Genomic DNA, 16575 nt, shown 5'->3' on the forward strand with positions numbered 1-16575 from the left:
CACACACACACAAACACAGAGGTTAATTGTAATAATGGTAATATATAGGTGTAGAAGTAGGTAGAGTTGGTCATTCACACACACACATACACAAACACACACACACACACACAAACTCACCCACACACACTCTTCACAGCTGGCATGGCTACCTTAGTTTTATTCTTCATACAGGTACCCCTCCCACACATACACACACATACACCCACACACACGCTCTCTACACAGCTGGCATGGCTACCTTAGTCTTATTATTCATACAGTACCCCTCTCTCCCCCCACACACACACACACACACACACACACACACACACACACACGCACACAGACCCACCCACACATGGACACGATACACTACCAAACACCCACCCCCACACACACAAACAAACCCACACCCACAAGAGGTTAATTGTAATAATGGTAGTATATAGGTGTAGAAGTAGGTAGAGTTGGTCCATTCACACACACACACACATACAGAGGTTAATTGTAATAATGGTAGTATATAGGTGTAGAAGTAGGTAGAGTTGGTCCATTCACACACACACATACACACAGAGGTTAATTGTAATAATGGTAGTATATAGGTGTAGAAGTAGGTAGAGTTGGTCCATTCACACACACACACACACACATACACACAGAGGTTAATTGTAATAATGGTAGTATATAGGTGTAGAAGTAGGTAGAGTTGGTCCATTCACACACACACACACACACACACACATACACACAGAGGTTAATTGTAATAATGGTAGTATATAGGTGTAGAAGTAGGTAGAGTTGGTCCATTCACACACACACACACACACACACATACACACAGAGGTTAATTGTAATAATGGTAGTATATAGGTGTAGAAGTAGGTAGAGTTGGTCCATTCACACACACACACACACACATACACACAGAGGTTAATTGTAATAATGGTAGTATATAGGTGTAGAAGTAGGTAGAGTTGGTTAGTTGTTCTGATTTGCCCGGTCCTCCTCTAATGAGCAGTCAGGATGCACTGACAGACGTTCCCATCCTCCTTTTCCTCTCCACTATCTCAGCCCTTTCCTCCCTCCCTTATCACCCCCTCCCGCCCCCCACCACCCCCTTTCCAGTGTTGTCAAGGCAACAAACCTTTACATGGGAGCGGTTAGTCATCAGTCCCCTCCACCCGTCTCTCTTCATGTTGTCGTGACGTTTTAACACGAGTCCGATTCAACGGCTCCTGTGGATTTATCAATGGTTTAAAACAGTCATGGAAGAAGGATTGATTTACTGGGCTGGAAATCGGAGTTCCACTGTGTTCAGATGTTTCCTCCTCACAGTCCCACTGTCACATAGGCTGGGCTTGTTCATAAGGGCATCCAAAACACACACACACACACACACACACACACACACACACACACACACCATACTCTCTACACAGCTGCCATGGCTACCTTAATCTTATTCTTCTTCATACAGGTGGGTACCTGTATGAAGAATCCCACACATACACGAACACACACACACACACACACAAACCCACCCACGCACCCCCCCCCACACACACTCTCTACACAGCTGGCATGGCTACCTTAGTCTTATTCTTCATACAGTATTCCCCCCCCCCCCCCACACACACACACCCTCCACACACACACACACACACACACACACACACACACACACACACACACACACACACACACACACACACACACACACACACACACACACACACGCACACACAGACCCACCCACACATGGACACGATACACTACCAAACACCCACCCCCACACACTCAAACAAACCCACACCCACCCATACACACCCACACAAACAAACACACGCCCACACACGCACATTGTGCCCGGTCACGGGGAGGAGGAGGAGTAGGCGGACCAGTAAATGCTAGACTCCAGGACTTCCTCAGCAGAGCGGACTCTAGGCTACAGCGCAGTAAGTACTTCACACTTTATTATTCCTGCTCATTTCACCGTTTGAAAGCTGCCCTTTTTTTTCTTTAAACGCTATTATCGCCACCGTTGCACAAGTTAAACAACGTACGTCACTTAAGGTGAAATATAGATCCGTAAACATGGCCAGGTAACAGGTGACAGCTGACAGCTGGCGGTCGCAGCGAAAACATGACAGCAGCAGCAGCAGCAGCAGCAGCCTATCATTGTCTATAATAGGCCCGTATAGCTGTGGCTGGGTGCTGATAGCTCTGTGACGAGTGTGTGGACCCGGACGCAAAATTACGAATCCCACTATGGCCACGACAAGACCCGCCCTACAAAGCAGCTGGATTGGTTGGGGTTAGGCATTTCACCTCGAGTGGTTAGGGTTAGGGGATTGGTCAGGGGATAGGACCTGTACATGTAAGCATGGACGCCTGGCCAATAGTAGTGTGTGAACGCTATTGAATTGCGGGTCTTGGCGTGGCCACAGTGGGATTCGTAATATCGCGACCCGGGCGGGAGTAGGCTAATGATGGACTCTGGTCAGGTTGTAATGATATGATGACTTCCAGCGGGTGGGAGGGGCGGTGCAGCGGTCAGGCAGAAATAAGCCCTTTGATTTGGGTTCATTTGTGCTCGTGTCCTCATGTTAACTGCTGTCAGCTCGGTGCGACGGTTCCTGGCTCGCCGGTATCTGTATCGTAGACCAGCCTAGCACTCCTCGGCTGAAGGAAAACACGATAAAAAGCAGCACATGTAGGTCCGGTCTTTTTTTTTTATTCCTCCGCAGTTTTATTGTGAAGGAGCTCTGATGTTTTTTTCACTGCTAATCATGCAGCCTACTCATTTGGCAAGGACCTAAAGAGTTTATAAGGTCTTTAGAGAAAAAGAAAATATTTGCTCCAGCTGCGTAGCCTTTAGGTACAATGTAGGATAGGTAGGCCATTACATTTCGCACAAATTCTATTCAGTAATGTTACTTTTCCATCAGCCAGTCAGACTTGATTTAGAGCTCAAAGTGAGTAGGCAACTACAGTAAGAATAGGACTGCGCCCTCTCGGTCGTTTTGGTCGACCAAAGATTTATTTGGTCAAGTCTTTTTAAAAAAACAAAAGCTTTTTCATGCTGAATGACTTATCGCAGAAACTTCTGAGCACATCTCTAGTGACCACAATATTTAATTGATTACTTTTGCGTGATTATTTGCTGAACTTTCTTTTCAAATCGATTTGAAAGAATGCAGTTAGCCAGCTAATCGTGAAGACTGCGATTAATCAAATGTGAATTATGAATGTTTGGTGTAACATTTGGTTTAACTTTTTTTTGTATTTTCTCTTTTTTCAGAAGATAAATGCTGGAATAATGTTACATATTACAGATTGTTACCAGAAATGGCCTATTTTCAGTGGATCTTTCATTTATTTTTTAGGACCCTAATTAACATGATTTTAGAAGGTGCCATTATGTAGCAAAATCGAATCCTAATCGCAATACCTGGCAGAAACATCACAATTTGATCCCCCCCAAATCGTTCAGCCCTAGTATATTACGCTAGCCTGACAAGCCAGACCCACATCCAGATGTAGGGTCTGGGAACTCACCATTGACGGAGCTCGATCCGAGGGGCGGGATAAACGGTTGTCTTTCAAATTCCCTCTGCACGTAATAGGATAGCGTTACAACCAGGCAGAGCAACGAAGAAGGTAGCGGAGCCAGTTGATAGATTAAACTTTTACCGTATCCGGTCGGCAAAAAACTCCGAACACATTTTTTCTACTCCGAAAGAAAAGCTGAACTCCAAGTCTTCCAGAAGTCCGCTGTTCCCAGCAGCAGCAGCCATAAGCCCCGCCCACCGACTCTATACACAATGTGATTGGCCTGACCAAAATTTGGTTTTGCAGCTTGAAAGTCAGGAGAGTGCCTAGACCCCCCTGGCTGACAAATCAATTTGCTGCCATTAGGGGGAGTCTAGGCACTCTCCGTTGACTTTCAAGCTGCAAAAACCAAATTTTGGTCAGGCCAATCACATTGTGACATGAAAATCAATTGACGACAGCCCAGGTATTTCGGCTACTCAGGTACTTTCTGTTTGTCTTTCACAGATCATGGAGGAAAGTGCTCCACGTCCTGGCCGCTCTACGTTTGCGTGGCTGGTGGGAGCGTCACAGTTGCTGGGTGTGGCGTCCGTGGTGCTGACCGGCGTGTGGATGGGTCACTACCGCGGGGGCTTCGCCTGGGACGGCTCAGGGCTGGAGTTTAACGTGCACCCTCTGTGCATGGTGCTGGGACTGGTCTTCCTGCAGGGCGACGGTGAGTCCTCGCTGACACCGTCGCTCTCAACTGATTCTAAATTAGACCTAGAATCTCAACAGGTTAACTAGGTCTGCTGGATGTGTCAAAAATAGCATGTATAATCGACAACGTTTCATTTCCGGGATCATTCCGCCAGATGTCCCTAATTTTGGCCGGATGTCCGTTACCTTCTGCTTTCTTTGTGTTGGCATTTTAAACTCTGTTAACTGTGCTCCTCAGATCTCTGCAGGGTAAATCTAAATTTCTGTTGCACGACTAAAACAACCTTTGAACGTACATGTTCCACCAAAACAAGTTCCTTCCTGAGGCTATTTTGCAGAGGCACCGTTGCTCCGTCCGGTGCTTAACACCGTCCAAGGCGATTGTGATTGGTTTTAAAAAAAAAAAAAAATGCCAATAAACCAGAGCACCTTTTTCTCCCATCCTGGAATTCTGTGTGAACTAGCCAGACCCTCCTGTGCAGCACTGTGGAGGAAGGTCTGGCAATGCTAGACTAGGTTAACTAGGTGTGCTGGATGCGTCAAAAATAATGAATTTGTGTGGTATGGTTTTGATTCCTGTTTAATTTCTTATTCCATGTTTTAACAGAGCTCAACATTGTGGTTCCAGAAGTAAAAATCCCATTCATTTTCTCCATAAGGATTTTGATCATCAGCTATAATGTCTAAACCATCCAGGGTAGACTGACTACGAGCTCCGAGGTTGTGAAACAAAAGTTTCTGCTCCTGTAGAAGCCACAAAACTGTATGAAATCAACCTTGTTTTAAGAAAAATGTTATATTCTCAATATACAGTATAAACAAGAAGTACTACACTTCCCACAGTCCTAAGCGTAACAATGACCCCTCTGAAAATGTTGTTTTGTGCCAAATCAAATGATTTCTCTCTTAGCTGGTTGCGTTGATTCCAGGCTTAAAACTCTCTATATAAGCATTTAACCTGTTTAAATCCACCTCTTTTTGCTTGATTTTCGTCAGTTTCCCTTTCCCAAAGGGAAAAGCTTATAACAGAAGAACTGCGAGGCCAAAATGCATGTATGATGCTTCATTTGCAACCTAAATTCTTCTAGTTTCTGAAAATGTGCTTGTTTAGCATATGATTAAAACACAACATACACTACAGCAGTTCAAACATGGTTCAAAATAGTTATTTTGGTCCTGTCTAAAAAGAAATAATAATAATTTAGTTATTAAAAAATAACTAAAACATACTTTGTGCCACACTATGCAGAGCACACCACATACCTTCTATACCTTGTCAACAAGACCTCTATACAGTTTCAGAACTCTAGTCCTAACCTAATGGGAGCTAGGGAGTTTTCAGTATTTGGTATTACAGGTGTGCCAAAATATCTCCAAGTGACCAGATTTTTTCATTGTGTAGGCAGCAACCTGAAGTAAACAAACATACCCAGCAACACGGTGCAGGGCATGGAGAAATATATTATTTCAGACGGAACGAGATCGGCAAATGAAGTTAGCAGACAGTTAGCAGACAATTAGCATGGACTCTACAGGACAATATTCATAACCTCGATTAATTCTTTTGAAAAAACCCTGTTATCCTTTTGATCTGTGGACACTTATGGACTAGAGGAATATAAATAAGCCAGGAATGGACGAGGATTGAGCATTAAGGACAGCCTACAAGTAGGGAATTTTGTCTTTTTTTTCAATAGCATGAGCACTAAATCATGAATAATGCGGTGGTGCTTATGATTTCAGTAAAACGAACTGAATGATTTAATTGCACGGAATTTTACCAATCAAATGATGTACAGCATGTCCATATTGACAACATGTTTGAACTTTTGAGTTTAAATGCTTATCATCTAACATGTCAAAACTCACCAAAGTTACATCCAGACCCGGTGGATGTAACTTACGTGAGTAACGTTTCACTGTTAACAAATACATCAGGCAAAACATCTCCAGCCAGATGTGTCTGCCTCCAATTAAATTAGTCTGGACCCAGCTTCTTATGTGCTTATCCATCCCGTTTAGGATTAACCCATCTCCCAGAAGAAATAATCTTGGGGTGATCAGACATAGGTTATCATGTATCCCGGTCCAAAATTCCTGGACCTTACCATAGGACCATAGGACATGTAGTAATTGGCCGTACTCTGTCTTACATTTCCAACAATTTGGTGTGTCTTTCAGACCGATTCCAAACAATCTGGAGGGAGTCCAATAGGAGCGAAGCCCAAAACAACCTCTTAAAATCAACCAATGAGACCGGCTCATTAAGTTCTAAGGAAATCTGTGCGGGTTTTCAGATTGACAGGGGGGAGCATATTGTATTCTTTTAATGCTTTTCAAAGAAAAACGCAGTGGTCACATCCTGGTCCGTTGAAGAATAATAATAATAATAATAATAATAATAATAATAATAATAATAATAATAATAATAATAAAAGGAGTGGTGATGTTAGCCTCTAGTGGCTCCTCACCATTAATACGGTCATGGACAAGTAGATGTCTTGACCTGTTTATGGTGCTACATAAAAAATAAAGTTATGTCAGACATTGCCATCCAGAGAATCACACCACTAAAATAGCTAAAAACATTCAAATAGACTATAAAGTCCTTGCAGGAAGAGAGCCGTCCTCTCAGGCCTACGTCATCGGCTGACACCACTGATATCTTCAGATTAACCCGGCTGGTCGTACATCAGTTTGTAGTCATGGTTACGCTGAGTCATTTTCTGATAATATTTAGTAAATTGAGTGAAACTGGAAGCAGAGTGGATGCTGTGGTCTCCCTGTTGGTGTGTGTCTGTGCTTATGAGCGTGTGCGTGCGTGTCTTAGCCTCGAGCGCTCTGTTGCTGACCTGTTTCATTACGCTAACACTACCCAGACGCTTATCAATCCAGTAAGTGTGATTTAAACGGAGAGGGGACATTCAAATTATTGAACGTGCCAGTTTGTGTGTCTTTTTCGGACGTATCTAGTGAATTTCCACTCGGCCAATGCACGAGCTCAGGGTAATAAACTGGTTGGTCAATTGACGCTGGTATTCACAATCAAGCAAATTACATCATGTGTTACATCATGTGTTAAAGCTCTAGTCCGTAACTTTTTGATATTAATGAACGTCCGTTACATTCAAGACATGATTAGTCGCTACAAAGCTAATTAAGACTATCAGCTCCACACAACTCTCTCTGGACATTCTCAGTGTGGCTGTGTTCAGAAGATTGTGGCATCCGGCGACTTTCGCGCGCAGAAACTCGAGTAAAGATAATGACCTCTTCTGAAGAGTCTGTCATGTTTTTTTTTCCCTCCGTGTCCTCCTTGGCTACTAGCAACTGTGTGGAGGGAGTGGGTGGGAGCTGTGCGTGATCACAGAAGGCTTGTATCATGTGGATGCGCCGACATTACTTCGAATTCCTCACGGGGGAGACCGAAACTACGCACTATAGCTTTAAATTATGTAAACATAACATGTTTTAAGCACTTCAGTTAAATAACATAAACATATATGCTTAAAGCACTTCAGTTAAATTATGTAAACATAATGCATTTGCTTCTGAGGAAACAGCAGAGGTGCCGCTCTCTTCTCTTACCAGTCCCCGCACACGGCTTCGCCAACTTTGTGCGGCTATTTTTCTGTAATCCGTGTAGCAAGAAAGCATGGATGAATTAGCAACCTAGCTAACTAGCCAGCCATCCGGTAATTGTTTGCAAGCTTGCTAATTGTATCATGCTACACCGGTTATAGAAAATGAGCTGAACAGCCAGCTAGTGACCAGCCTTATGCTGACCTTACACCAAATGACGTTTGAAGCGATTTCACTGTTCCAGACTAATTTCCAATATCGGAATGAAATCCTAAGAGTCTCGCTAGAGTCGTGGCGTGCTTCCGTCGTCTCAGTCGTTTGGTTTAAGGTCATAAAAACTCTTTTTTTTCTTCAGTTTGAAGTCTTGGTAGTGAAGTTAAATCACGTGAACATTGTCAACAACCAATGGGTGCGCTACCTCGAGCACCAAACAGGAAGCAGCCAACTGGGCAGAGCCAGTGTTGTTTATGGTTGCTATGAAGCCGCGCTAAACGCTTAACGCTTAACGCTAAAGAAGGAAAGTTGCCAAATTTTCAACCCTTCTAGTTTTACCGGCAGATAAACGTGGACCTCTGGGGACTGCTGCAGTTCATCTGCATGTACGCCAGAACAGAAAATCTGCAAACTTTCCCTAAAGTTACCAGCTAACGCTAGCGGTAGCTGGCCAGCTTGGTTACATTTCTCAAAACAAATCTAGTTGTAGTCTTGCAATTTGTGACCCTGCAAGATCCCCAGTCTTTACATATTATGTCAGTCTTCAATGTTAGATGTGAGATGATTGTCTGTAATAGTCTTAATAGTTAATAGTCTTTTTTAAAAGTCTGTTCAAAGTCTTTTTAGTGTACGGTAGGCAATAGTATGTATGCCAGCAGCGGCTTGCGTTTGCTAGCTGTGGTCTGGTAAACAGTAAATTCAACCACACAGCCGTCAAGGTTTTTGTTATCAAAAGTGGGCTTGGTTTTATCTAAAGTGAACACGGGCCAAAGAAGTTACTGTTGTGTATCCTCCACCTGATATTTTTTTCTTAGTTGCTGAAAATGTTTGGGAGTCTGGAACATACGAGACATTCACATAACAGCAGCAAAACAAAGAGCATTGGGAAACTTGGGTTAAACTCCCATTCCCAAAAGTCATTAAGTTATCTGTCTTGATAAAGACTCCACAGCTGATCTCCTTAAAAAAAAAAAAGATAAAGTCTCCACAGCTGATGTCTCTCAAAGAAGAATGCATTTAAAATAGTGAAATTGTTCATTTTGGGGCAAGCTTTTCCATGATCTAAAACTGCCTGCTTAAACTGCAGCATATCCTGGCGATACATGCGGTCCTGGTCCCCAGTAAATAAAGACAAAGGGAGATGTGTGTGTGTGTGTGTTTTTTTTTCTTCTTTTTTCTCCTCTCTGCTTTTGCGCCTGCAGCCCTGGAGACATTTGCTAACGAGAGTAACTGGATTAGTTTAACTGGTTCACAGCTGTCTGTCACAGAGCCAGATTGCATTAGAGTGATAAAAGAAAAGGTCAACTGGACATTAGACGGGGACGAGAGGGGGTTAGGATGAGATGGAAACACCCTGAGGGGGTGGGGGGGTCCTCACACACACACACACACACACACACACAGGTCTGTTTTTGTTGCCTCAGACACCATCCATATCGATGTGGATACATTTGTCTCTTTCCCTACAATCTGTAGCCACACTTTGGCCACTTTAAGGATATTTTCACTCCTGAATTGTTAAGAGTGGAGATGGTGAACAGAACATTTCTAAAAGCCTCACATGTGATTCTCATGTGATGCATTTTTTGGAATCAGACGCACTGTGGTGTTTAAAGCAGCAAATGGAAGTATAAAAAAATAAATAAGAAAAAGTGAAGCTGCTTAGTGGAAATGGTATAAAGCTGCTGGCACAGTTGGCTAAAAAGGATTTGAACACAATGCTGAACCACTGAACACAAATGCTGATTGTGTTTAGTTTAAACTTTTGCTCTAATAAAAGAAAATCCATCAACGCCATCATAAGAACGCCCACTTTCAACACTGTGTTTATGAGATGCAACACTTTGAGATAGACAGCGTTTCAGTCCTGGTCCTTTGTCAGGCGTCAAACTCAATCGACATACAACGTAAAGAGACCTATCTTTATACAGACGTCCAGTATCTAAATGCACTTATATTAAAAGACATTTGTAACAATAATGGAAACAAAATGCCCAACAAGAATAAATGGTTTTATCTTTAAATGAGTAAAAACATCATTGAATTCCTGATTTTAAGATCACAATGCAACTAAACAAAATTGACATTTGATTTTTAAAACAAATTCCACATCAAAAGAATTGAATAATTAGAACAACAACCTCTTCAAATACATGAACTGAGATCAAGTGGTGACGCCTGAAGTCAAACGGGGAATTTAAAAGTAGATAAAATATATATATATATATATATATATATATATATATATATATATATATATATAAATTATATAATATATAAGTTAATTTTAAATTCCCCGTTTGACTTCTGGCGTCACCACTTGTTCTCAGTTCATTTATTTGAATATGAATTGAATGATGTTTTTACTCATTTAAAAATAAAACCATTTATTCTTGTTGGGCATTTTGTTTCCATTATTGTTCCAAATGTCTTTTAATAGGAGTGCATTTAGATACTGGACGTCTGTATAAAGATAGGTCTCTTTACGTTGTATGTCGATTGAGTTTGACGCCTGACAAAGGACCAGGACTGAAACGCTGTCTATCTCAAAGTGTTGAAAGTGGGCGTTCTGAAGAAAGTTAATTGAATTATTGGTAAATTCATCTCTCTCTCTCTCTCTCTCTCTCTCTCTCTCTCTCTCTCTCTCTCTCTCTCTCCAGCCATCCTGGTCTACAGAGTTTTCCGCAATGAGGCGAAGAGGAACGTAAAGGTGCTTCACGGCATCATCCACCTGCTGGCCCTCATCATCAGCATCGTAGGTGAGACCTGTGTGCACGTCTGTGTGTTATCCCCTTTAAAACCCTTTTGTCTCAGAACTGTGGCCTCCAAATGAAAAACAAAAAATGTGACAATGGAAAGAAAAAGATACTTATGGTGCGTTCTTTTTGTCCAGCGAAGTCGATCTACGAGTCGTTTTCCGGAGTTACGAACCGGAAGTTGCAAAAAGAACGCCCCCGAGGTCGTAAATATGCGACTCGTCAAGTCGTCTGAACTCAGAGGACCCCGAGTTCACTTTCAAAGATGGCTACGTCGTGCATCACACGTAGTAAACATTGTGGTTTTCTACAATTTTAAGCACTTTTGTCTTTGTTGTAACCAAATGAAGAAGTTGTACACATAGCACTGTATACTGCTACCTATAGGCATGTCGCTACAGTCTTATGTGTTAAATACCGCCTAATTATAGTTATTTAGTAGCTTGTGCAGCTGAAATTGGCTAGAGACACTCGGTTGCTATATGACAACAGTGGCCGAGTCTTGAACAGAAAGCAGAGCAGTAGCCGACCCGCGGTTATTCGTTTTTTGGACACGGATGTGACATCACACTCGAGCTACTAGTCGCGATTACAAGACAAAAAGAACGCACCATTATAGTGTGTACAGTAATCTCCTTTTCAGAGGTAATAGAGTCTGTGTGTGTGTGTGTGTGTGTGTGTGTGTGTGTGTGTGTGTAGGTACTGTAGCTGTGTTTGACTTCCACAGAGCATCAAAGATCCCAAACATGTACAGTCTACACAGCTGGTGCGGCATGGCTACCTTAGTCTTATTCTCCATACAGGTATACAGGTATACACACACACACACAATTTATAAAACAGTTGTTGGCCAGGTTGGCTCAGCGGGTAGAGCAGGCGTACATATGTTTAGAGGTTTATGCCTCGACGCAGAGGTCCAGGGTTCGTCTTCCCCCTCGCTCTCCCCTTTCTCATCTGTCCTGTCCATTAAAGGCGGAAAAGCCCCAAAAAATGATCTAAAACAGTCACAGTCACAGCTAAAGTCAGCTAAAACTCCATTCGTGTTTTTCAAAAATGGGTTCCAAAATCTGAAACTACTTTCAATGACATACGTAGCTGTATATTATTTCATTTTTTTAAGATTTCCGTTTTTTTTGGCATTTAAGCCTTTATTTTGACGGCTCAGACCCTGAAAGAGAAGAGAGTGGGGGAATGACATGCAGGAAAGCGCCGCAGGTCAGTATCGAACCTGCGACCTCTTCGTCGAGGACTAAGCCTCGATGGGCCAGCCGAGCACCCAATAGCTGTGTATTATTAACTATATAGCTGTACTCCAATGTGGATTCAAACAGTAACACTAACTTTTCTTACCCTTATCTCTCCCAGTGGGTGATGGGTTTGCTGTTCTTCCTCTTTCCTGTTGCGTCGTCATGGTTACGAGCCATGTACCTGCCCATCCACGTGTTCGGCGGTCTGGTTCTGCTGGTTATGGCCATAGGGAGCAGCCTGCTCGGCATCACGGAGAAACTCCTCTTCAGCATCATGTATGTCTGACCTCTACTTTCTCATCATTGTAAAAACCATGGCTTCTCCCTTTACCTCGAGTGGTATCCAATACGGCTGGATCGGAATATTCCACTATTCGGATATATTCATTTGTTTGTTCGTTGGGTAGGTATTTGATTTTTAATTTTGGGATTCAAATGTACTGTTATAAATTCAAGACGGATTTAAATTTTGGAGAAACACAACCCGACATCACGCTGCGGTGGCCAGTCATGGAACTGTCAATCAGACTTGTCGGTGTGTTTTAAAGTGCTCATATTATGCTTTTTGGCTTTTCCCCTTTCCTTTTAGGGATGTAAGAAAAAAAATCGATACACTTGCATATCGCAATATTTTATTTTGCAATACTGTATCGATTTTCAAAAAGGCAATATCGATGTATTTATTTTTTTAAATGATATATTATAAATATTCATGTAAGACAGTGGTTCATGTTTATGTTGTGTTCAAACCCCCTACCGCTAGATTGCTATGCTAGTGTCCCTGCCTAACAGTACCTAGCAGTGCCTGACTTTTTGCTAGAAGCTAACAACGTAGCTATGGCTGAACTTTGGCCTACTTTAGCATATAAACATTAGATTTTCTGTGTACTGAATTGTTTACCTAAAGTAAACTTCTTTGACTTTTATGAACATCATGTCTTTTTTAAAATTAGTTTTTCTAAAATTATACTTAAAAAAAGTCCCAATATATTGCCTTACGCACAAGTATCGGAATACATTGCAATAGATTGAATCGTGACCCACGTATCGTAATACGTATCGTATCGCCAGATTCTTGCCAATACACAGCCCTATTTCCTTTTATTGTGTTAAATATATAGTTTTGTGCACGTTATAGGTTTACAAAGTGAAAAAGCCCAAAGTCCAACCCAAAGGGACTTACCATCTCCAACAGAAAACACTGTTCACAAACTGCTCCAAACAGCTCTATTGTAGTCCAGCCTTTACTTCCATGACGAACATGCGTTACTTTGTAACACACGTTATGATGCTCGCCTAGCTGCTAGCGTGGCACGCCCTCATACTCTGCTTCTGACTGGCTAGTAGTCCTTACCTATACTGCGCAAGTGCGACTCCCAACAAAGATGGAACAGAAGTGAGATGTCTCACTCTGTAGCTAAAACGGAGAGCTCAACACACAGGGTGAAAAGAGGAGCTGCAGCAATGGGCAGTACAACAAAAATGTGGTGTTTTTTGAAAATAAAACCACGTAAATCTATTCTGGTACAACCTCTAAATACAAGTGTGAACCTGAAAATGAGCATAATATGAGCTCTTTAAGGCGGCGTGAGAGTCCCGTTCAGGAAACAGGAAACATCACTGCCTCGAGAGTTTTTAAAACACCAAACACAAGAACTGAATTGCCCTGAAATTGTTTGTGTCACAGCCGACCATTTCCTGCCCCGTCTCTTCAAGTGCGGTCGGAAATGTCGAGATCTATAAACGGTCTGATGGAAAACAGTTATTGTGAAATATAAAGTCAGCTTGTGCTACATTGGGGGGTTAAATAACACAACAGGATTTCACACAAAATATGGTTTTAAGTGACACTCCCACTGCCACGCAACCCTGCTGTGATCGCTTTTGTTGGTCTGAATGTGCCCTGAGTCCTGATCTGTCCCCCCCCCCCAATTGCCGCCACCACTGAAGCTTTCAATTATATATGGTATTTGAAACATGGTATTTGGGACAGCCCTAGTATCCAACAATGCTCACGTTTTATTTGTTTGAGATTTGTCTCTGAGAATTCTGCTAGCACACCAATATAATCCAGCTGAATGGAATCTCTCTCTCTCTCCCTCTCTCTCCAGGCCGACCTACTCTCAGTTCACCTCAGAGGGGGTGCTGGCCAACACCTTAGGGATCCTGCTGGTGGGTTTCGGGGTGCTGCTGGGCTACCTGATCACCAAGGAGGAGTTCAGGCGTCCGCCGAACCCAGAGGAAGAGGCTCTGTCTGTCCACTTCAAGACCCTGACGGAGGGGGGGTCCCCCACAACGCCGTGACCCCCAGCGGGACGTCTGACACCTCCCTGTTGCTTGGATACCAACAGTGTCCCGCCAACAGACTGGCCATGCACACATGCAACACACAACACAAATGGCCATGATTAAAAGTCACTAAAATCACAAACCATTTGATCTCAGATTACTGAACAGACAGGTCGAGAAAGAAAACGAGTTCGGACTTTAATCTCAGAAATCTGAGAATAAAGTCAGAATTTTGAGAATAAACTCAGATACATTTTTTCACATGTGGCCCTAATCCTCCTCAGCTGTCAATAATTAATGTTAACTCCGTAAGTAACTTGATCGCAGGCTGCTTTTAAACTTGGTTGTTGCCCGGTTTGTTTGGACCACTTTTTTAAGTTTATGGTCTGTACTCACTGACAGGTCATCTGTGAGGGAAGAAGCTCCCTTCTGTAACACCACTGTCCAATCAGAGTAGGCTCAACGTTTTGGTAGTCCAAACTCCGTAAGTAACTTGATCAATGAATCAACCAAAATCTAAATCAAGTGATATGTCCGGGGCCACATTCTCAAAGTTAAAGTTTAATTTGTATCATATCAATAATTTAAGATGATCAACTTTATAGTTTTAATCTAGGGCCGTCAGTATTAGGATGAAGTAGCTCATTAAAAATAAGTTTGTCAAGTTTAGTAGTCCACACCTGTTCAATATGCTGGATATGTATCTAATCAACATTTCATATTTTCTGTTATATAGTTATGTATACTGAGCGAGCATCCTTGGCAAAAACAGTTATTTTTTGGTTGAAATAAGTTGGTGCTCTAGTGTGCACCGATTGGCTGTGTCATTTAGGTAAATATCATATGTATTTGTATATCGGCACATACTGAATATTAAATAACTCAGACCGGTAGGGCCAAAATAACTTGATGCAGACATCCCTAGTTGGCACTATTGTCTGTTACACACCAAAAGTCAAACTGATGCTCACATTTGAGAATCTCCACCCGTATGCAGATGACATCTTAATTTTCACTAAGTCGTAATGTCTAAAAAAAAATCCAGCCCTTTGCACAAAAGCTGAGTGCACTTATGCTGCAACTGGCCAAGCGATCATCCAAGATAGGCGTAATCTAAAGGGGGGATGGGGGGGGAGTTACAACCAATAATCAAAACTGGCCAGTGCAACCCCCTCAAATATCTAATAATAATTTCCTTTACATAAATAAAGACGTTTGCACCATAATTTGATGCAGAAAAGGCACAAATTCTTGCATAAATATTCAATACAACGCAAGAAATGAAGTGTTCGATATGCTCAAAATTTCAAGTTTGCTAAAAGTCTGAAATTGGTCCATTAGTTAGCGGTTTGTATTTAAATAGCCTGTCATGTTTAATATATCTGTTCAGTGTGTATTCACATGTACTGTATGTGGTTAGTTTGGTAACTTGATGCACTTTTACCTAAAGATGTTAAATTCATGTCTTTGTGTGTGTGTTTAACCAATTTATATATAACATGTCGCTACAGTTTTTTTTGGCTTGACTTCAGGACGCCGCACCAGTGCCTAATACAAAGCCTTTACTGAAAATGAACTGGACGTTGTTTGCCTTATGTATTTCTTACTGAAGAGGATTAGGGCCACATGTGAAAAATGTATTTCAGGTTTGAGTTTAAAGTCAGAATTCTGACTTTATCCTCAGATTTCTTTTCTTCAGAATTCTGTGTTCAAAGTGTGAATTCTAAGAAAAATCTCAGAATTCCGACTTTAAACTCAGAACTTGAATATACTTTTTTCACATGTGGCCCTAATCGCCTTTCGCAATTTCTTGACAGTGTCATCTTTGAAAGAGAAGTTTAAATTTTATTGGGACAACCTGAAGTAAATAATAATGTGTGAAACGATGCTTTTGGTCCAGTTGTGTTTTTAACACCTGACTTGAACTTCTGATATAATCTTTGTTAATAAAGTTTGGGTTAACTATTTATTTAAAAGCAATGATAACGCATTTAAAATCCTTACATTTGAATGCCCCAGAGGAACCTTCAGAAATGGGCTGCAATCGCACCCAGTATCTAAGAAATACTGTAGCTAACCACAATTAAAAATAAATAAAATAAAGTATTAAATAAAAAAATAAATACGAGTATTTTCCTTTTCTTTTCATTATACTTCTGCTAAACTACATTCCATAGGGGAATATTGTACTTTTGCTTCTCTACATTTATCTATATTTATAACTATATTACTGGTTAATTAGCAAATTAACA

General features: G+C 41.7%; 1 protein-coding gene across 3 annotated transcripts; it reads left to right on the forward strand.

Moving 5' to 3' along the window:
• Positions 1 to 1859: 1859 nt before the first annotated feature.
• cyb561 (cytochrome b561) lies at positions 1860 to 16395 on the forward strand. 3 transcript variants are annotated; one of them, XM_028600184.1, is made up of 6 exons: positions 1860 to 1940; positions 4045 to 4252; positions 10692 to 10790; positions 11487 to 11590; positions 12153 to 12310; positions 14146 to 16395. In XM_028600184.1, exons 1-6 carry the CDS (start codon positions 1890 to 1892, stop codon positions 14336 to 14338), a joined length of 813 nt encoding a protein of 270 aa, XP_028455985.1. In that variant the 5' UTR covers positions 1860 to 1889; the 3' UTR covers positions 14339 to 16395. The 3 variants fall into 3 exon arrangements, with proteins under 3 accessions (XP_028455985.1, XP_028455987.1, XP_028455986.1); XM_028600186.1 differs by lacking the exon at positions 1860 to 1940 and adding an exon at positions 2496 to 2702; XM_028600185.1 differs by lacking the exon at positions 1860 to 1940 and adding an exon at positions 2496 to 2698.
• The last annotated feature ends 180 nt before the right edge of the window (positions 16396 to 16575 follow it).

This window comes from Perca flavescens, chromosome 15 (assembly GCF_004354835.1).
Source record: "Perca flavescens isolate YP-PL-M2 chromosome 15, PFLA_1.0, whole genome shotgun sequence".
NCBI classification, from domain to species: domain Eukaryota; kingdom Metazoa; phylum Chordata; class Actinopteri; order Perciformes; family Percidae; genus Perca; species Perca flavescens.

What these genes read in the sequence shown, in the direction of transcription:
- cyb561 (XM_028600184.1), top strand. Translation starts at nt 1,890, where the DNA reads ATGCTAGACTCCAGGACTTCCTCAGCAGAGCGGACTCTAGGCTACAGC. An exon ending in GGACTCTAGGCTACAGCGCA is followed by an intron (nt 1,941 to 4,044) that starts GTAAGTACTTCA and finishes TGTCTTTCACAG; the next exon opens with ATCATGGAGGAAAGTGCTCC. An exon ending in GGTCTTCCTGCAGGGCGACG is followed by an intron (nt 4,253 to 10,691) that starts GTGAGTCCTCGC and finishes CTCTCTCTCCAG; the next exon opens with CCATCCTGGTCTACAGAGTT.